This window comes from Bos indicus x Bos taurus, chromosome 26 (assembly GCF_003369695.1).
Source record: "Bos indicus x Bos taurus breed Angus x Brahman F1 hybrid chromosome 26, Bos_hybrid_MaternalHap_v2.0, whole genome shotgun sequence".
NCBI lineage: Eukaryota > Metazoa > Chordata > Mammalia > Artiodactyla > Bovidae > Bos > Bos indicus x Bos taurus.
In genome coordinates this window covers 33,162,499-33,184,801 of record NC_040101.1, presented here as the reverse complement: position 1 = coordinate 33,184,801, position 22,303 = coordinate 33,162,499, and the positions used below count along the sequence as shown (strand labels likewise).

Below are 22,303 nucleotides of genomic sequence, written 5' to 3'. Positions count from 1 at the left end.
GAGGGAATAATACAGCTTGGAAAAAGAAAGCCAGTTCAGCTTTGACGTGTATTTCACTTTTTCTGTTCTGATTTGCTGACAGCATCCATCCTGGCTAATAGGACAAGGCAACACCTTCCTCTTTTCCCTGAACACTGCCAGGGCTTCTCAGAGGTAGAGGAAGTTCAGACACTTCGATTTTCTGAAGCTCCATTGGGTTAAGAAAATAATAATAAAGACTTAGAAAAATAACAGGACTACAAAACAGTGGTATATTTAAAACATCTATATTCACCAGACTGATATTTTTAATATAGTATGAGGTAATGTAATTATGCTATTCAAAAGATAAATATAGAATTTATTGAAAGTATTTTTGTACCACACAGCAGGAGTGTGTTCTGCTAATGAGCCATGAGGAAGTAGAGAGTTTATTCTGAAGGGCTTCTTCTCTCAGTCTTGTAACTCATTTAGAGAAAAAGTCCAAAAGACTAAATCTAAAGCTGTTGTGAATGTGGAGGCCGTTGACACATCTTAGGATGTCACAATTCCCAATTCCTGCATAAATCCTCCCCATAAATGGCAACAAAGTCATGCCCTTTTCAATTCTTCATATATATTATATAATATATATGTATATTATTCTCTATTTTTATATATATTATTCTCTATATTTATATATATTATTCTCTATTTTATATATATATACACAATATAGAGATAATAAAAGCTACCAAAGTCACATACAAAGCTATTGAAAATTAGGCATTCTGGCTTGACCAACACGTTTTACTTGTTGCTATACAGAGCAGATGGTGAGCGACTCCTGATTTCAACATTTCAAGCTTTTATTTCTCCAAACACTATTTTTTTTTTCTGACTACTTTATTAGTTCGAGTAGTTCACTTTCACCTGGAGTCCATTTTTCCCAATAAAATGACTGTGAACTCCCAGGGCGTGGACAGCCACAGGCCCTGCTGAGACCAGTGGGGGGAACAGCCAGGCCACTCATCAACCCAAAAGGACTGTGGAGTCAAGTCCATCCCCCGACAAAAGCATGAACAACCCTGTGCTGTTGATCTTTGGTTTAACTTGGAAATAGTTGAAATAGTAGCTATTTCATCTGTTTGTGCCAAGGCCCGCTGGGCTTCTTCTATTAACATAACCAAGACAGAAATAGGCCTCCTATGACAGAGGTGCCAACCATAGAGTTTAGCATAGACTAAACCTTCAAAATCTCTTCACCTGAGCTAGTCCTCCTCCCAGGAAATTTCTTCATGTGCATCCCTGCCTCCTTCTACTGGGATGAAGCTCCATGAGAGCAGGTGTCACCAACCCCACATGGCACCTGAACCAGCAGAACCCCCCCCCCCCGTTTGCCGGATGAACCCCTGCCTATAAGCGGGAGAAAAGCACAAACCTCAGTATGAAAGCAAAAGAAACTAAAAAATAAAGGAATCATCTACCACTCCATAAATGTAACTAATTTAATTTTCATCTATTCCTTTCTAGCTCTTGTGTATATATATATATATACACACACACACACACACACACATCACTGAAATCAGAGTATACCATCTTCTTTATTCTGTGTTTTCATTAAATAATAAAGTACAGTGTCATAAATACTATAACTAACTACTTGTTATTTTGTCATATGGGCATCCCATGATTTACCTAATCATTTCATATTCACTTTCCACAATGAATTTTTAATGAACTCAGAAGTCTAGTGTTCCCGCAAGTATCAGATTAGGGGCAACAAAATGCCAGATTATAGACATGAAGGATGACATTGGGGAGCCTTGCCACAGGATTTGGCACATAGCGAATATTGGCTGATGGACGGATGGATGGATAGACAAATGGAGGAAAGACGAGTTAACTGTAAATATCCAAGTGGACAGCAGCAGAGATGTGCGGGCAGTGACGAGCGCTCGTAACCATGACAGCCTGATTATGGTATGTAGTTAGAACGCTCGTGGACATGAGAAATAACCTGTGTACAGGCAAGGAAAGAACCCGAAGAGCTGAATGAACTGTCTGAGGTCCTGCTGCAAGCTGATGGCAAGACAAACACCTAACACCACATCCTGGTTCCTACTCTAAGTTCAAGGGGGTTAACTAGGTGGACCTCACCCCCACACACCCTCAGCCCACCCACCCGCCTTGTGTGTTGCCAGTGAAGAGGAGAGGCCCAGGTCAGAGTCACACTAAGAACAGAGGGCACCTCTGGGAGCCAGGAACACTGGATGCTAACTCTTGGGCAAACCCTGACTTGGGACAGACCCATGGGCACCTCCTTCCCTTCACACGGCCTGTGGTCTTTGTGAAGCCCAGAAAGAATGCAGTGAGTCTGTGCTATCTGTTTCCCATTCCTTGACCCCTTGTACTTGCTCACTTGCAGCTTCTCATGCAGAAGAAATAACAGCTACATGTGTGCACATGCACACATATTCCACTAGCATTAGATGGGCACACACCTGAACACAAACATACGTACACTTCTCAGGCTGCTGCCGAGTCCCATTTGAAACCCTGGGTATAGAGGGAAGAATGTACTGACAAGGTTGCTTCATAATAATGGAAAATTTCTTCCACATAGATGCTATTTTAGGGAGAAATAGGGCAACCAACAAACATATCTAATTGGTAGTGCTAACACCCTGTTCTGCAATTACCACTTCCACTGAGCTCTACCAATTCCACTGAGCTCTACTTACTGTTTTGTGTTTTTTTTCTAACAAGTTAGATCTGGATCTGGCTTCTAGCCTGATATCACTGTTTTCTCAACGTCTGAATTTATAGATAGGCATGGGCTCAAAATCTGGCTTTGCAGCTTCAGGTCTTTGTTCACACAAAACATATGTTGTCTTCCTCTTGAATCCCCCTTCCACCTCCCTCCTCACCCCATCCCTCCAGTTGTCACAAAGCACTGGCATTGGGTGTCTTGCATCATATATCAAACTCCCACTGGCTATCTATTTTACATATGGTCATGTGTATGTATTACAAAGCAGAGACATTACTTTGCCAATAAAGAAAGGTCCATCTAGTCAAGGCTATGGTTTTTCCAGAGGTCATGTATGGATGTGAGAGTTGAACTCTAAAGAAAGCCGAGCACTGAAGAATTGATGCTTTTGAACTGTGGTGTTGGAGAAGAGTTTTGAGAGTCCCTTGGACTGCAAGGAGATCCAACCAGTCCATCCTAAAGGAAATCAGTCCCAGGTGTTCATTGGAAGGACTGATGCTGAAGCTGAAACTCCAATACTTTGGCCACCTCATGCGAAGAGCTGACTCATCTGAAAAGACCCTGATGCTGGGAAAGATTGAAGGTGGGAGGAGGAGGGGATGACAAAGGATGAGATGGTTGGATGGCATCACCGATTCAATGGACAGGAGTTTGGGTAAACTCCTGGAGTCAATGATGGATAGGGAGGCCTGGTGTGCTACAATCCATGGGGTTGCAAAGAATCGGACACGACTGAGCGAATGAACTGAACTGAACTGATGTTTCAATGCTATTCTCTCAAAGATTGTTTGAATCAGTAAATTTCAGTTGAAAATGGAATTGAGAATTTGATATATCATTGCAAAATACACATTTTGTTCTTTCTCTACCCACAAATATGTTACAATGTCTGAATGTTCTTTTTCAACAGGAGAGAGGGGACGTATGTACACCTACAGCCGATTCATATTGATGAATGCAAAACCCATCACAGTATTGTAAAGTAATTACCCTCCAATTAAAATAAATAACCTTTAAAGAGGGAAAAAAATGTTGTTTATTTCCCTTTGGAAAAGCAAAGCCTCTAGATTTTGAGCTGAGGGCAAGATCAGAACATCCTTGGGCATGATTCAGTTTTCACAGTGAAGGAGGAGAGGTAAAGCCCAAGCAAAAGAGATGGGCTTCCCAGGTGATGCTAGCAGTAAAGAACCAGCCTGCCAAAGCAGGAGACAAGAGATACAGTTTGATCCCTGGGTCGGAAGATCCCTTGGAGGACAGCATGGCAACCCGCTCCACTATTCTTGCCTGGAAAATCCCATGGACAGAGGAGCTCGGCAGGTTACAGTCCATAGAGTCACACAGAGTCGGACTTGATTGAAGTGACTTAGGACGCACACACGCAAGCAGACAACACACACGAAGGCGGAAGAGGTGGGCCAGATGCTTGAAAAGGCCTTTCCTGGCCAGGGGGAGAGCTGGAGCAGACGGTCAGCACAGCCCAGGGGTAAGCAAGGGAGAGGACAGCAGCAGGGGCCCAGAGCAGCAGCAGGCCTGGCCCATCAAAGACACACACGTGAACTCTCTAGAGAGAAGCATTACCTATGTAGGCCCTCAGAATTCCTAACATCAGCAAACAATGAGCTCACAACCAAAAATTGCTAAACTTAGATACAATCAAGGCCCTGTGAGTGGCAGTCATCAAGAACAATGAACAACACGACCCCTGCCTGGTCTTCGTCCAGAGCCACTGTCTCCAGCCAGGCTCCCTCCTGATTCTTCCCATCCCATCCAGCTTCCATATGTCACCATGGCTTTCCAGGAGTTTTCACAACTTAATTCTTCCTTGATTCGCTTCTATCTACAGAACAAAACTCAAACTCCTCAGCATAGAGACCTTTTACAACAGAATGGCAGTGTCCGTTTCTACACTCCTGTCTTCCTACCCCAAATTTCTTACCTAACACAACTCCCTATATCCACATATTACACACACAGTAAGCGTGTGTGTGTGTGTTCATTCAGTCATGTCTGATTCTTGGTGATTCTATGGACTGTAGCTCACCAGGCTCCTCTGTCCATGGGATTCTCCAGGCAACAATACTGGAGTGGGTTGCCATGCCCTCCTCCAGGGGATCTTCCCAACCCAATAACTGAACCTGCATCTCCTACACTGCAGGTGGATTCTTCACCCCCACTGAGCCACCTGGGAAGCACACTGGACAGTATAGCCTCCCTGAATATTTCATTCACTTTCTTGCCTCCATGCCTTTGCACAAGCTATTCCCTCTTCCTAGAATGTCCTTCCCTATCTTCTCCAAATTTGCCTCCAAAAGGCAAATTCCTAGTGTCTTTTCAAAGGCAGTAAAGGTAGCACCTCCTCTCTGAAGGTCATCTGACTTGCCCAGAGTTAGTCACTGCTTTCTTTGAATTTGTTTTGTAATATCCCAGATGGTCACAGAAGGCAGCAACCTTTGTTAGTAAATTCTTCAGCATTTGACTCACTGTGGTTCCTCGGGACATATTTATTGAGGCAATAAAGAATAAATAAAGAGCTTTGGAATCAGACACACCTACGTTCAAATCCTGTCTCTGTCATTCCCTAGCTTTATGACCTAGGGAATCTGTTTGACTGAACCTGGGACTATAAAATGGATATAATAAACCCTGCCACAGAGGACAGAACCTCTTACCCATTCCACTCCCATGGCAGACATCACTAATTAATCACTGCACTCTGCCCACCAAGTCCTAGAATCTTCAGTGTGGATTCAAGGCAGCCCCTGTCTTATTTATGAAGCTGGCTCATGGCACAAGAGCTACTTCCCATGTGGAAGTAAAGTCCTTGTCCCAACCAAACTAACAATGAGTGGCACTTATTACTATTTTATTTCCTCAAGTCTAAGATTGTTAGATGCCTGCTATGGGAAAAGTAGAGAAATGTTACCATATTCAGTTCAGTTCAGTTTGGTCACTCAGTCGTGTCCGACTCTTTGAGACCCCATGAATCACAGCACGCCAGGCCTCCCTGTCCATCACCAACTCCCGGAGTTCACTCAAACTCATGTCCATCAAGTCGGTGATGCCATCCAGCTATCTCATCCTCTGTCGTCCTCTTCTCCTCCTGCCCCCAATCCCTCCCAGCATCAGGGTCTTTTCCAGTGAGTCAACTCTTCACATGAGGTGGCCAAAGTATTGGAGTTTCAGCTTCAGCATCAGTCCTTCCAATGAACACCCAGGAGTAACAGGCAAATTTGGCTTTGGAGGACAGAATGAAGCAGGGCAAAGACTAATAGAGTTTTTCCAAGAGAACACACTGGTCATAGCAAACACCCTCTTCCAACAACACAAGAGAAGACTCTACACATGGACATCACCAGATGGTCAACACCGAAATCAGATTGATTATATTCTTTGCAGCCAAAGATGGAGAAGCTCTACACAGTCAGCAAAAACAAGACCGGGAGCTGACTGTGGCTCAGATCATGAACTTCTTATTGCCAAATTCAGACTTAAATTGAAGAAAGTAGGGAAAACCACTAGACCATTCAGGTATGACCTAAATCAATCCCTTATGATTATACAGTGGAAGTGAGAAATAGATTCAAGGGACTAGATCTGATAGACAGAGTGCCTGATGAACTATGGGCGGAGGTTCATGACATTGTACAGCAGACAGGGATCAAGACCATCCCCATGGAAAAAGAAATGCAAAAAAGCAAAATGGCTGTCTGGGGAGGGCTTACAAATAGCTGTGAAAAGAAGAAAAGCAAAGGAGAAAAGGAAGGATATAAGCATCTGAATGCAGAGTTCCAAAGAATAGCAAGGAGAGATAAGAAAGCCTTCCTCAGCAATCAATGCAAAGAAATAGAGGAAAACAACAGAATGGGAAAGACCAGAGATCTCTTCAAGAAAAGTAGAGATACCACGGGAACATTTCATGCAAAGATGGGCTCGATAAAGGACAGAAATGGTATGGACCTAACAGAAGCAGAAGATATTAAGAAGAAGTGGCAAGAATACACAGAACTGTACAAAAAAGATCTTCATGACCCAGATAATCACGATGGTGTGATCACTCACCTAGAGCCAGACATCCTGGAATGTGAAGTCAAGTGGGCCTTAGAAAGCATCACTACAAACAAAGCTAGTGGAGGTGATGGAATTCCAGTTGAGCTATTTCAAATCCTAAAAGATGATGCTGTGAAAGTGCTGCACTCAATATGCCAGCAAATTTGGAAAACTCAGCAGTGGCCACAGGACTGGAAAAGGTCAGTTTTCATTCCGGTCCCAAAGAAAGGCAGTCTCAAAGAATGCTCAAACTACTGCACAATTGCACTCATCTCACACGCTAGTAAAGTAATGCCCCAAATTCTCCCAGCCAGGCTTCAGCAGTACGTGAACCGTGAACTTCCAGATGTTCAAGCTGGTTTTAGAAAAGGCAGAGGAACCAGAGATCAAATTGCCAACATCCGCTGGATCATGCAAAAAGCAAGAGAGTTCCAGAAAAACATCTATTTCTGCTTTATTGACTATGCCAAAGCCTTTGACTGTATGGATCCCAATAAATTGTGGAAAATTCTGAAAGAGCTGGGAGTACCAGACCACCTGACCTGCCTCTTGAGAAACCTATATGCAGGTCAGGAAGCAACAGTTAGAACTGGACATGGAACAACAGACTGGTTCCAAATAGGAAAAGGAGTACGTCAAGGCTGTATATTGTCACCCTGCTTATTTGACTTATATGCATCATGAGAAACACTGGGCTGGAAGAAGCACAAGCTGGAATCAAGATTGCCGGCAGAAAAATCAATAACCTCAGATATGCAGATGACACCACCCTTACGGCAGAAAGTGAAGAGGAACTAAACAGCCTCTTGATGAAAGTGAAAGAGGAGAGTGAAAAAGTTGGCTTAAAGCTCGACATTCAGAAAACTAAGATCATGGCATCTGGTGCCATCACTTCATGGGAAATAGATGGGGAAACAGTGGAAACAGTGGAAACAGTGTCAGACTTTATTTCTGGGGGCTCCAAAATCACCGCAGATGGTGATTGCAGCCATGAAATTAAAAGACGCTTACTCCTTGGCAGGAAAGTTATGACCAACCTAGACAGTATATTCAAAAGCAGAGATATTACTTTCCCAACAAAGGTCTGTCTAGTCAAGGCTATGGTTTTTCCAGTGGTCATGTATGGATGTGAGAGTTGGACTGTGAAGAAAGCTGAGTGCCGAAGAATTGATGCTTTTGAACTGTGGTGTTGGAGAAGACTCTTGAGAGTCCCCTGGACTGCAAGGAGATCCAACCAGTCCATCCTAAAGGAGATCAGTCCTGGGTGTTCACTAAGTACCCACAGATCATCTGTAAGATACACTCTGATCTCAGAGACTGAAATGTGGAAATGATGAGTCTTAGAGCTGAGAAAATCCAGGGAGGTTGTTGAGTGAATGAACTTTAAGCAGAGATGCTGGGGACCCCAAAAAGCTCTCTGATCTGGATTTGCCTGCCTACTTGGGCCCTGGCTGCGTGGCTGTGAGGCAGAGAGCATGAGCATGTGGTGATGCCCAGGGTCCCAGCTGCATCCGTCTGGCTGAACATGATCTCGACCTATAGATGAGAGGATAGGAAAGGACGCATTTGCTCTGTGCCTGGCCCCACCTTCAGAATTAGGATGACCCTAATTAATCGTAATTCATGGCCCACTGCTTTTATACGCCCTCATTTTTAAATTACAGTAAAATACCTATCACATAAAATTTGCCATTTTGACCATTTTAAGTGTACATCTCAGTGGCGTCAATTACACTCACAATATTGTGTAACCATCACCACTATCTGGAGAAGGAAATGGCAACCCACTTCAGTAATTCATGGACAGGGGGATTTCATGAACAGGGACGATTTCATGGACAGGGGGAATTTCATGGACAGGGGGGATTTCATGGACAGGGAAGATTTCATGGACAGGGGGATTTCATAAACAGGGACGATTTCATGGACAGGGGGGATTTCATGGACAGGGGGGATTTCATGGACAGGGAAGATTTCATGGACAGGGGGGATTTCATGGACAGGGGGGATTTCATGGACAGGGGGGATTTCATGGACAGGGGGATTTCATGGACAGGGAAGATTTCATGGACAGGGGGGATTTCATGGACAGGGGGGATTTCATGGACAGGGGGGATTTCATGGACAGGGGGATTTCATGGACAGGGGGGATTTCATGGACAGGGAAGATTTCATGGACAGGGGGGATTTCATGGACAGGGGGGATTTCATGGACAGGGGGATTTCATGGACAGGGGGATTTCATGGACAGGGAGGAATTCATGGACAGGGGAGCCCGGTGGGCTACGGTCCGTGGGATCGCAAAGAGTCGGACACGACTGAGTACACAGCACCACTATCTGGTTCCAAAACCTTTTTATCACCTTGAACAGAAACTCTTTACCCATTAAACACAAATTGCCTTTTCCTCTTCCTCCTAGCTCCTGGCAACCGCCATTCTTCATTCTGTAGCTACAAATTTAACTAGTCTGGGTCCCTCATTTCAGTGGAATCACACAATATTTGTCCTTTTATGTCTTAGCTATTTCACATATTTTAAAGGTCTGCTCACGTGTCAGAACTTCATTCCTTTTTATGGCTGAATAATATCCCACTGTACCATATTTTTTTATCCATTCATCCATCTGTGGATACTTGGGTTGTTTCTGCTGTATAGTTATTGTGTGAATAATGCTAAACAGGGTGTACAGGTATCTGTTTGAGTCTTTGCTTTCAGTTCTTTGGGATTCATACTTAGGAGTAGAATTGCTGGGTTATATGGTCCTACATTCAGCCTTCTGAGGAACTGAGCATACTGCTTTTTAAGAATGCTCTTGGTGTTGCCAGCTAAATGGTTTTAGAAGCCCTTCTGCATCCAATGAAAGTGAAAGTTGCTCAGTTGGATCCACCTGCAATGCGGGAGACCTGGGTTCGATCCCTCAGTTGGGAAGATCCCTGGAGTAGAGAACAGCTACCCACTCCAGTATTCTGGGCTGGAGAATTCCGTGGACTGTATAGTCCATGGGGTCACAAAGAGTCGGACACGACTGAGCAACTTTCACTTTCATTTACATTTCATTTACATTACATTTCATTTCATCCAGTTATACCAATTACACTCCTTGGGGGTACTAAATTTCCAGAGCTTCTCACCTACCATGTGAAGTCAGAGGCACAATACTGGCATTGTGCTTCAGAGAACAGGCTTTGAGACTGAAGACTCAGCCCCTACTGTTGCCCTACGCAACGCTGGGTGAGCGTGTCAAATTTCTGGACCTGCCTCCTCATGTGGAAGATGGGAATAATGGTAGCTGTGTTGTAGGAGTGCTGGGGGGTTGCATTAGCTGATGGAGGTGCCGTGTTCAGCAGTCAACACAAGGTCATGACTGCTTTTATTATTGCTCGTGAGGAACTGTTCTCAATCCCATCTGAATGTGTAAGAGTCTGAAACAGGAAGCATTTGAAGCTCACGAGCTAAATTAAAAGTAATAATCTCAAGAGGCGACATCTTTCTTGGAATCCAAGTTCCATTTAAATACAAAGAGGTGCTGAGGAGACTGGGTCAGAGTTACTTACAGGTGAGACAGGGAAGTCACGTCTGCAAAGATGCCCTCTTGGAGGGTGGAGATGTCATTGCCATGCAGGGACCTGAAGAGAGAAGAGGCCGTCAGGACTCAGACTGAGGCAGACTCAGGAACTGATGGAGATACGCTCTCTGCTGAGAGGGGCGTGTTTGAGGGAGAGGGTCCCTGAGTGAGAGATCCTGCTAGGATGGCCACAGGCAAGGAGAGGCTAGCACAGACTCTGTGACTATCACAGACCCCGCTTGTGCTATCACAACTAACCCACGCACCATGCCTGTTCACAGGACAAATGGACACGCACCCTCCCTAACTCAGCCAGGGAGCCTTCTTCCCGGTAGGGAAGCTACTAGTGAGACCCTAGTTGAGGGTATAGAATGCCCCCCTGCCCCAGGTGGCTGCCAGAGGACTTGGGGCAAGGATACTCCAGAGGCGTGCTGTGAGCACAGGCCACACCTCGCAGTGGGAACTCTTTAGAGCAGGTTCAACATTCACCGTTTGACAGGAGACTCACATGCCAGCGAGGGGCTACCTTATCTTGAATGCCTAGGAACTTGCCCCTACACGTATATGCCAAACACAACTTAGGGCCGGCAGTAGCCCCTGGTTGCTGGATTCTCTGAGACAGAAGACTAAGCCCCTACTGTCTCTGCAACTTTGGATGAGCATTCCCCAAAGTTTCCCATGTATTCCTGGGCCTCCGTTAGGGACCCAAATGAGAGAGGACTGGCCTTCCACTTTGGGCACAGTTGGCCCTGCTGGGGCCCTGGACACGGGGACCTTCCTGCCCAGCAGCGGGGTGAAGAGGGACGTGGGGACATTCCTGTCCACCAGGGGATGAGGAGGCCCCTCGTGGGGCAGAGTTCCCCGGAGGAATGGAGAACGGGAAGACTCACAGCAGGCGCAGGGAGCGAAGCCCCTGGAAGGCCAGAGGAGGGATACACTGCAGGGAGTTGTAGCTGAGGATCCTGGGGGAAGGAAGAGAGAGGAGGGTGGGGGAAAGGGAGGGAGGAAGGGGGAAGAGTTATTAAGGGGTGCACTTCTGGTGCTGACGCAGATGGCCACCATCTTGACTGTGGTGATGATTCCATGGGCATGAACATAAATCAAAATGTGTCAACTTTTACACTTTAAGGATACACTATTAGATATTAATAATACTTCACTAGAGCTATTTTTAAAATAATAACAAGAGAAATGAGACATTTTTATCACAGGAAAGGGTTATTCCTCCTTACAGCTGCCAGGATCGCCTAGCCCAGGATTTCTCAGCCTCAGCACTGTTGACCATTCCTTGTTGGGTGGGAGGGGGGCTGCCCTGTGTGTGCTGTAGGGGTGCTGAGCAGCATCTCTGGCCTCTGACGATGAAATGCCAGGGGTTCCCCCTGCCCTCCGCCAGCTGTGACAGCCAGAAGTTCTCAACTATTCCCAAGTGCTCCCTGGTGGGCAGAGCTGCCCCTGGTTGAGAGTCACTGCCACAGGCCATGGCAGCTTCACACACAGGCTCATAAAGAAAAAAAATTGCCTGCTAATCCAGTTCCACAAGGATCAAGCCATTACTGACGGTGCACCCTGCGGGGAATTCAGAAAGGAGAAAGAAAATATTCTGTGCATTGAATATACTGGCCTTTAGAGAGTTAACATGCAAATCTAAGGAAAAAAATTCAAATGACCCCAGACTCTTGCATCCTCGCATAGGCAGAAGAGCACTAAAGTCATTCACCTGAGATATGTTCTTTGTGATTAGCAGTAACCTTTTGATGTGTGACTACATGTTTTTCTCATAAAAATGTTCCTCTGTATCCTGGCTCCTCCCTTACCTCTTCAGAGCAGTTCCTCAGACCTATCTGAGAGGCTGTCTCCAGGCTTAACTCAACTTTTATGTTATGTATTTTTCTTTCAGTCAATAGGCTCATGAAGACTTTGAAGTGGGAACCCAGGGCAGGAAAGTGCAGTGTTCCATGGCCTCAGGCCCACATTTTGTTCCTGGGGGCCTGCCTGGGTCAGGAACCTGTCTTTTGGGATACTGGCTCTGCTATTTGACCACAGTAGGACCTAAGGGAAAGTTCTTAAGTTCTTGGCACATCATCTGTAAAATGAGGTGTTGGGAAGGTGAACAAAATACAATTCTTAAGCAGGCAAATATAAGCGATGCTTATTACTACTTTCCAACCAATTGCTTGGAATATAAGTAAAGCAATCATTAAAATATCTTAGAACATAGGCACCAAAATGTTCAGAGTCACCATTCACAACAGTCCAAACTGGAAACAACCCAAATATCCATCAATAGTAGAATGGATGAGCAAAATGTGGCATATTCCTACAAAGGAATACTGTATAGCAATGAAAATGAAGAGACCACAGCTTCACACAGACACAATGGAAAATAAAAGAAGACAGACATAAAAGACTATATATCCTATATGATTCAATTTATATAAGGCTCAAAAATGGGCAAAATTAAACTTCACTGTGTAGAAATACATATGTAGATGGCAATATAAAGACCAAGGAAGAGATCATTGTACAAGTCTGAGTAGGGACTGCCTCAGGAAGGCACAGGGGAATTCTTGGGGTGCTAGCTGTGTTCTAGTTTTTGCCTTAGGTATTTATACATGTGCTAGTTTTATGACTGTTTGTTAAACTATATGTTTATGTTTTTCGCAGTTTTCCATATATATGCTGCATTTCACAATAAAAAGAATGTTTCTGAAAAGTCTTTTTGGCTGGCAGGCCCTGGCACCCTCCCTGGAGGCTGAGGAGGCTATGTGGGGACACCTGCTCATGACCGAGGCTTGGGGAGAGTCCCAGTAACCATGAGCCCTCCCTCCTCCCGGCGGGACTCACAGAGTGGTCAGCTGGCTCATGTTGGTAAAGGACGAATTGCTTAAGGAACTGATCTTGTTGTTACTCAGGTCCCTGGAAAAGACAGAAGAAAAAAAAAAAGTATCATCATTTAGAAAGAAAGGATTCCTCCCCTTCCCCACTCTGGCCACAGCCATCCCCCAGCCAGGTGGGCAAGTGGCTCTGACCACTGGCAGGTGGGAGCTGATGGAAGAGGCATTTGGTTCACAACCAGTTACAGCTCCCCAGCTCTGATCCCTGAACTCCCTCTCTGTCCCCAGGGTTCCAGGTTTCTATTTCCTCATCCTGCACCCTGGCATCGCCCCTGCCCACCATGGAAATACTCCCACCAAGGGCATCCGGGTCTCTCAACTGCCAGGTGTGAGGGGCTCTCTTCCTTTCTCTCTCACTGGCATCTTACGTGGGTTCATTCACTCCCCTTCCCTATAATCCTGTGGGAGAGGTAGTGAACCCATTCTACAAAAGAAGGGGCAGGGTCTCGGGGTGATGAGGTGACCCACCCAGGGTCACACAGCTGGGAGGAGGTTCAGCCAGAGTCAGACCCTCGTCCATTGGCCCCTAAGGCCCTGGTCACTAAATGTACTCTCAGAGTGACCCTGCAGTGCTGACCCTCTTCTCAAATCTCTCCTCCGACTCCAGTCTTCACACACTCCCCCTTACCACTCAGCTGCACTTCTTTCTCACCCACCCCTAAGGGATGGTCATCACTAAGCCCTGTTCTTGCTCTTCCTCTTCCTTTAGTCCTTCAGCCCTCCCGGATGCTCCTGGATTCCCACCCGCCCCGCATCCGGCGCAGACGGTGTCCTCCTCTGTGGTCCCAGCCAGACCTCTCTTTCCCCGTGATAAGGAGGGGCTGGTATTTCAGACCTGACAGGCAGTTTCATAGTACTAACTGCCTTGACATCAGTCCCCTCTCACTCCCTTCCTCTTCAAGCATATCCACATCACTAGTGAAGCTGCCTCAAATTAGACCAAAAAGTGCTCTCTCTCTCTTTGTCAGCCACTGCTGCTGCTGTGCTGCTAAGTCACTTCAGTCGTGTCCGACTCTGTGCGACCCCATAGACGGCAGCCCACCAGGCTCCCCCATCCCTGGGATTCTCCAGGCAAGAACACTGGAGTGGGTTGCCATTTCCTTCTCCAATACATGAAAGTGAAAAGTGAAAGTGAAGTTGCTTAGTTGTGTCCGACTCTTAGCGACCCCATGGACTGCAGCCCACCAGGATCCTCCGTCCATGGGATTTTCCAGGCAAGAGCACTGGAGTGGGGTGCCACTGCCTTCTCCGTTGTCAGCCACAAAGCACTCTACCTACCATCTTCACCTGGCCAATGGAACAATCACTCAAAACACAATGGCTAGGTCATTAGCAAAGACAGAAAAACGGGAGTGTCAAAATTCTGTTAAGCCAGTGCTACTCAATGTGAACTTGAACTGAATGTCCCCAAACAAGGGACCTGTGCCAAAATGCAATCACCTATGGGCTTCCCTGGTGGCTCACATGGTAAAGAATTGACTTGCGATGTGGGAGACCTGGGTTCGACCTCTGGGTTGGGAAGATTCCCTGGAGGAGGGCATGGCAATCCACTCCAGTATTCTTGCCTGGAGAATCCCCAAGGACAGAGAAGCCTGGTGGGCCACAGTTCATGGGGTCATAAAGAGTTGGACGCGACTAAGAACAACATGATGTTAAACACGCAACTTAGATTAGCTAACATTTTTTCCACAGCAATACTTCCCCAATGAAGGAAGGAACTGTGTTGATAAAAATTCCGATGCAAGTCCTTTATCTAGTTGCAGCACATTACAAATAGTTCTCAAGCTGCCATTGACCCACAGACCACACTTAGAGTAGCAGTGCTCCAAGGCACTTAAGATGAAACAGTCTCTGGGCTCCTTTTTGACAGAATCTGGCCAATGGGCAGACAAAGACAATTGAAGTGAGCTGTTAATTAAGCTGGAAGGCTAAGAGGAGCTAACCTTATTCTGAGGCTTACTTTGTACATTTTCATGAAGTAGAAAGGTCAAAGGTGGAAATAACAGAATAGTAGATGTTAGCCTAAAGAAAAAGTTACAGATGCGTATTTGAGGCTGCCGTATCTCATATTTGGTTTGGAAGCCAAGGTTGGATCAAGAAGTTTTCCATAACTCTCTACTTCTGCTCTGGCTCCTACCTTTGCAAGGATAACCCTCATTAATAGTAATTATCAGCCTCCAGGGGCACTTCGGGGATGGTGTGGGCAGAAGCAGACCCAGTCCAACCCCAGCCAGGAACAATGCAATTCCCAAGAATGGCCACTAGGTGGCAAAACAGTTCTATGCACAGATGTTCCCAACAGGATGCAGTGAAATTAAAAAACGGATCAGTACCAGACAGGGAACATAGCCAATATTTATAATAACTATAAATAGAGTATATCCTTTAAAAATTGTGAATCACTATATTGTACACCTGTAACATATACTACTACTACTACTAAGTCACTTCAGTCGTGTCTGACTCTGTGTGACCCCATAGGCGGCAGCCCACCAGGCTCCCCCATCCCTGGGATTCTCCAGGCAAGAACACTGGAGTGGGTTGCCATTTCCTTCTCCAATGCAAGAAAGTGAAAAGTGAAAGGGAAGTCTCTCAGTCGTGTCCGACTCTTCGCGACCCCATGGACTGCAGCCTTCCAGGCTCTTCCATCCATGGGATTTTCCAGGCAAGAGTACTGGAGTGGGGTGCCATTGCCTTCTCCGGTAACATTTACTATTGTACATAAACTATGTGAAGTGAAGTGAAAGTCACTCAGTGGTGTTCGACTCTTTGCGACCCCACGGCCTATAGAGTCCCTGGAATTCTCCAGGCCAGAATACTGGAGTGGGTAGGCTTTCCCTTCTCCAGGGGATCTTCCCAACCCAGGTTTGGGAGATCAAACCCAGGTCTCCCACATTGCAGGTGGGTTCTTTACCAGCTGAGCCACAAGGAAAGTCAAGAATACATAAACTATACTTCAACTAAAAAAAAAAGAAAAAGAAAAAATGGGTGAACCAGAGTGGGGTCTGTAGGGAATTCCAGGAAAGATGGAGCAATGATAGCTAGATTGCAACGGCCCTCCTGTCCTCTGAGATGGGCCAGGATACTCACACAAGCTGCAGGTACTTGAAGGTGGACAGCTGTGCTGGAACCAGCGTGAACTGGTTCCCATCCAGGTAGCTACAGGAGAGAAGACCGCAGTTAGTGCAGCCACCTCAGCCTCAAGCAGAGTCCAGCACTGCAAGAACCTTCCGCTGAAGCCAGAGCCTTCTTACCCATGTCCTTTCCTACCTATGGACTACACGATTGGCCCTGAATCATTAACTGGAGGAGAAAATACAGACATTAGGCCATTTGGGAAGGTGCCACCAAAAAACCTGGTAAAAGCCACAGACACGTGAAGCCTCCTATGGCTTCCTTCCTGAGCCCCTGCCTGGCCCCTCAGCATCCTCCCTGTCAGTGGGCACCACAGGCTCAATCCAGGACCCTCTGCCCTTCTTTCCGGCCAAATAGGTCTGATTGGCATGTTAATACCCACCTGCCAGTCCTCAGCAGCACGCAGGTCCCTCCCTCTGTCTGCTGGTGAGGTGCCTGAGGCTGGTCCCAGATCCCAACACTCCCAGACCTGAGTTCTGTGTTTTCACAACCACATGGGCTTCCCCTGACTCCATCAGCCCACACTGCATGTTCCTAAACCATCCAGGCGCAGGACGCTGACAGGAATCTCCACCTCCCTCTGCAGCCGGTTCTGTGACTGACCGAGCTTCTCCCACCCCATGGTCTCTCATCATTCCCTTTTGTTCCATTTTCGTATCCCCCTCCCTGACTGCACCAGCCCCCAGGCCTGGGCTCCTGCAGCAGCTTTGTTCTGTTCTCTGCACCTGGGCCTCCATTCTGCTTCTTACTACATACACCACCACCCAATCACTGTCCTTAAAGCCCGCGGCTAAACTCCTTGTCAAGTTTCCCAGGGCTCCCCTTGTCTACAGGGCAGAGCTTGGGATTCAAGATGCTGTGACCTGCCCTCCCACCCCCACGACCACCAGCCATCAAAAAGCTGACCTGAGCTCCTGGAGCTGCAGCCCCACCGAGAGCAGCCCTTAGGATGCCTTGTCTACCCTGCAGAGGTCCTGGTCACCCTCTCCTCCTGCCAGCAGGCGGGGGCTACTCACAGCTCTGTGACATTCTTGGGGATGCCCTTGGGCAGGGTCTGGAGGTGCTTGTTGCTGCATCGAACCACGGTGTCCAGGCAGGCGCACTCCTGGGGGCACTGCGGGCGGGGCAGGCAGCCCCCCTCCTCCTGGCCTGGGGAGGAAGGTGAGAAGCCACGTCAGTGAGGGGACAGGCCTCCTCAGGGCCTCATGCAGCCAGCGCCCCGCTTCAGGGCGCCTCGGAACAGAGGCCTCTTGCTGATGCTACGTTGTATACCAGTCAGTCCTCTCTTGGCTGCAGCCCTCCTCCACCATGGCCAAAGCCCCTTGGATCTGTTTTGAGGTTAGAATCAGTCTTGGGTTCACCTCTTCCACCTCAGACCTGAGATGGACCCGGGTACAGCAGCGAAGGAGGATGGTGGCCACATCATTTCTTGAGCGCCTACTGTGTGCCAGACACTGTACCAAATGTAATTTCTTTAATGATGCGGTAAACGGGGACCACCATTGCTCCTAGAATGTGAGCATCACGGGGACGGAGACCTGTGTTCCTTTCTTCTTTTCTGTTCACTGAAGCGGCCTAGCACTGACAGCAGGGCCCGGCCCATACCAGCCTCCAAACAGGTCAGCTGAGTGAAGGAATGAAGGACTTTCTATCTTACTGAGATTGGGAGAGGTTAAATAGCTTGCTCAGGTCCGGAGGTTGATCAGAGGCAACATGGAGTCTGTACCCAGGTCTGGCTGGCCCAGAATCTGAGCGCCTTCTATCCCAACATCCTTCACAGATTCATTCATGTATTCAATAAATAGTACTGAGCACCCTCTGTGTTCCTTCCTTCCTCCTGCTTGAGTGTAAGAGGGACGGTAAGGACACCAGGGTCCCAGGAAGTAGACTGGAAAGAGGATAGGAGGTGCTGAGGAAGGTGGGGAGAAGCCAGGAGGCTGAAGCTGAAGGCAGGCGGAGAAATCCCCAGTGCCGGGGCTCCTGAACACAGACAGCTGGGCCAAGACAAGACTCTGTCACTTTTGGTAAAAATCTGCTTCCTACAGTTGCCTGTGTGTGTGATGCTCTGGAGGGGGAGGCGGGGGATGGAGGGATAGGCTAGATTCTGTGAGTGCAGGGAAAGAAGGACATGACCCCAGGAGAGAGATCGAGGATTCAGGGAAAAGAGAACATTGACCCAAGAAGTGACCCAAGTATGGAGGATGGGGCCCCCTAATAGAGTCCAGTGGGTGTTGCAGACAAGCTGAATCCATGGCCTGGAGCCCTTAGGAACAGCTAGGAGGTAGGTCTCTGGGTTAAACATACTTAAAGAAATCACACTAAGATGTTAACTATGGTTTTCTCTGAGTGATGAGCTAATAGGTAACATTTATGCCCTTCCTTTGTCTGTATTTCCCCATTTTTTAAAACAGCAAGCCCACCGGAGACCCCACCAGGCTGAGGCAGGGGCAGGACTGCCTGAGTGTCCATGCTCCTCACTTCTCCCCTCCCCAGGGGACCCCTCCTCTCTGGGGCGCGACCACGCCCTATCCCCCCACCCCCCGGGGGGTGCCCACGTATTACCTTCTTCACACCTGAAGTCGGGGGAGGCCACGTCCTGCAGGGGAATCTGCCGCAAGAAGTCTGGGTTCTGGCACCGCGGGTTCCCCGTCACGATCTTCCTCTTGCGCAGCCAGTCGCCCAGCCACGCCAGCTGGCAGTTGCAGTTGAAAGGGTTGGCCAGAAGATTTCTGGAAAAGGCGGGTGGTGTGACCAGGAAAACCGCCCCCAGCCAGACGCAGTTGTCCCCGCAAAGCCAGCTCCCGCCCGCCACTTGCTGGCCACACGGTCGCCCACCACTCCCGGACCGCCAGCAGCTTCTAGGAGGTGGCATGTTAACGCGCAAGGACCCAAACGCCGGAGTCCTTCACAGTAACCGCAGAAGACCGGCCGCGTCCTGCAGGGCGACGAGCGGGCGGGGCTCCGGGGGTTCAGCCCCGCCCGCGCCGGCCCTGCGCCCTCGGAGCCGCACTTACAGCGTGGAGAGGGCCTGCAGCGTGTCGAAGGCTCCCGGGGAGATGGTGGCGATCTGGTTGTCGTAGAGCGAGAGGAGGCGCACGTTGCGCAGGCCCGTGAAGCTGTCGTTGTGGATGCAGCTGATACGGTTGTTCCTCAGCATCCTGGGGCCGGGAGAGGAGGGGGAGCCGGGGCTGTGCCGCACGGCCATCCGCCTGCCCTGTGCTTTGGCCACCAGCGGCCAGTTCACAGGTTCTCCTCCGGGGACGCTGAGCCACAGAGAGGGGAGCCCGGCGCCCACCAGCGCTCCTCTCCTGCCCTGCCTGCCTCTGAGATGCCTGCCTCTCCACCCTGCCCACACAGGCCGCCCATGCTGACAACCATCACCTTCATCCCCGGGTGCCCACAGCCTCCCCAACCTCCAGGCCACGCACCACGGTCAGCACCTGAGACTTGCCTAAAACTTAAACCTGGCCACGTCACTCTCCAGCCTAAAGCCCACAGCAGCCTCTAAACTGTGCACAGAATCCTGTTTAAACTCTTTACTACCCAGCCCCAGACCAGCACCTACCCACCTTCCCAGGGATGGTCACACTCTCCACCTCTCTGTCCTTCAGGCTTGCTGCCCAGGCCGGCATCCCCACACCTTTCCCCAGCTATGATCTCCTTCCAGAACGACCTTCTTCCTCACTTATAGCTGCAAAAGTCTCTGTTTGTCCTTGAACATCTGACTCTATTCTCTTTCCCACACAAAAACTAAAATCAAGCCTGACATAAAATAGGCAATTCACAAAAGGAGTTGAATGGTTTAAATTAAAATGGATGTACTAGGTGAGGGAGATTAAAAGGCACAAACTTCTGCTATAAAATAAATGAGTCATGAGCATGAATGGACAGAAATAAAGTTTATGAACATCCATTGAAAAATGTTCAAACTTACTAGTAATCAAGGACATTTAACTGATATTGCATCTTTGCCTGCCAAATTACAAAATCATTAAAAACATAATAACAATAAGGCTCAGGGTTGGCAAGAGGGTAAAAGGATGGGCACCTTCATGACAGCTGGCAGGAGAACTACTGGGGACCTCCTGGAAGTGTGCCTGGTGAGAGGTACCAGGAACCCTAACCCGGCCCTCTGTGCTTTCACCCAGCAGGTCTACCTTTAGGGATTTATCTTTAAGGTAATAATTCCTAATGGGCATAGAATTTCATGATGAAGACATTAATCACAGCATTGCTTGTAATAAAATTAGAATTAGCCTTAATCTCTAATAATTATGTAGCTCCTTTGTCCATGGGGATTCTCTAGGAAAGAATACTGGAGTGGGTTGCCATGCCTTTCTCCAGAGGATCTTCCAGACCCAGGGACTGAACCCAGGTCTCCCGCATTACAGGCAGAGTCTTTACCATCTGAGCCACCAGGGAAGCCCTATGTAATATATATAATCATTCAAAAGAAATCATAAAGATGCTCACGTTATGTTTAAGGAAAAAAGATTACTAAATAAAATGTATTCAAGGATTTCATTAAGATATGTCTGTATGTTTGCATGCATGTATGTGGGTGTATGTGTGTAAGCATGTAGGTACACACGTGTGTGTGTGTGTCAATAATTAACCATGACCAGTGGAGGGGTTATGGGCACTCCTTTTCCTGTGCCTGCACCACTCCTGCAGGCTCTGTCCCAGCACCAGCCCCTCCTCTTTCCTGTCTACTCCAAGTCTTCCTTGGAAAGAACTCAAGTGAGTGGTTGAATGCCCACGGCACCCTCTCTCAAGGAATACTGCATGCGTGTTCAGTTGTTCAGTCGTGTCCAACTCTTTGCGACCCCATGGACTGTAGCCCATCAGGCTCCTCTGTCCACAGGATTTCCCAGGCAAGAGTACTGGAGTGGTTGCCATTTCCTACTCCAGGGGATATTCCTGACCCATGTATTGAACCTGTGTCTCCTGCATCTCCTGCATTAGCAGGCAGATTCTTTACCACTGAGCCATGTGGGCCCTTCAAGAATTTGTAGGCACATATAAAAAAGAACGAGGCAGCCCTCTATGAAGAACCTGCCACACCAGTGGAAAAAAAAAAGCTGCAAAACAGTGCAGAATAAAACCTTTTGTAAAACAGACAAAAGTCCACAGGGAATCCTCTCGTGTATATGTTTACCTTACCTAAATTCCATGACACGTGCTCAGAAAACAAATCTATAGCCTTACTGCCGTCTGAGATTTAAATCCAGGCAGGTGGCTTCTAGAGGTGTTGTCCACATGGTAGACACTACCCACGTGCGGCCATTTAGATTTAAATTAATTAAAATGAAATGAAATTCAAAAGTCAGTGCCTCCATAGCCGTGTCCACATGTCAAGTGCTCCCCTACACACGTGGCTACCAGGCTGGACAGCGCAGATATAGCACATGTCTGGCCCTGTGGCAAGTCTGACAAGACAGCACTGCCTCTTGGACGCTCTAAAGGTCTACACGGTCACCTGCAGAGCTGGTGCTGCCTGGACCGAGAGAGGAGCTCCCTGCAGATTCACGGAGGAGTGGCTGGTTCCCGACGTCTGGAGAGCTCTGCCTGGGCTCTGAGTCGTGGGGTCCCGGACTCCCACCTACACCCACTTGAGTCACCCCTGTGCCACGTCCCTGCCACTGTCGCACCGGCCACTCCTGAACTAAACCCATGTGCTGTGATGTCGCAGCCTGACCGCAGGGCAATGACAGGAGACCTCAAGAAGGGCCCATGTCCCCATTCCCTCACCTGCCATGAACCCCACACCCCAGGGAACAAGAAGACAGGTCTCGTGCCACAGTGACCAGCATCTGATGACTCGGTACGCTTCAGCCAGGGTCCTCGGCCACAGCCCCTCAACTGCTGCAAGCTGGGGCTAGGGTAGAGACAGCCCCTCGCTCTCCTGCCCTTTAACGCAGGTGCCC

General features: G+C 48.1%; 1 protein-coding gene across 1 annotated transcript in view; it reads right to left on the bottom strand.

Moving 5' to 3' along the window:
• SLIT1 (slit guidance ligand 1) overlaps positions 1 to 22,303 on the bottom strand; it is a 174,788-nt gene that overhangs the window by 23,446 nt on the left and 129,039 nt on the right. Inside the window, exons 19-25 of the mRNA XM_027528881.1 lie at positions 19,391 to 19,534; positions 18,939 to 19,105; positions 17,393 to 17,525; positions 16,332 to 16,400; positions 13,192 to 13,263; positions 11,238 to 11,309; positions 10,337 to 10,408 (exon numbers count right to left, since the gene is read on the bottom strand). Coding sequence (XP_027384682.1) covers positions 10,337 to 10,408; positions 11,238 to 11,309; positions 13,192 to 13,263; positions 16,332 to 16,400; positions 17,393 to 17,525; positions 18,939 to 19,105; positions 19,391 to 19,534 — 729 coding nt within the window. The remainder of the gene's footprint in view (positions 1 to 10,336; positions 10,409 to 11,237; positions 11,310 to 13,191; positions 13,264 to 16,331; positions 16,401 to 17,392; positions 17,526 to 18,938; positions 19,106 to 19,390; positions 19,535 to 22,303) is intronic.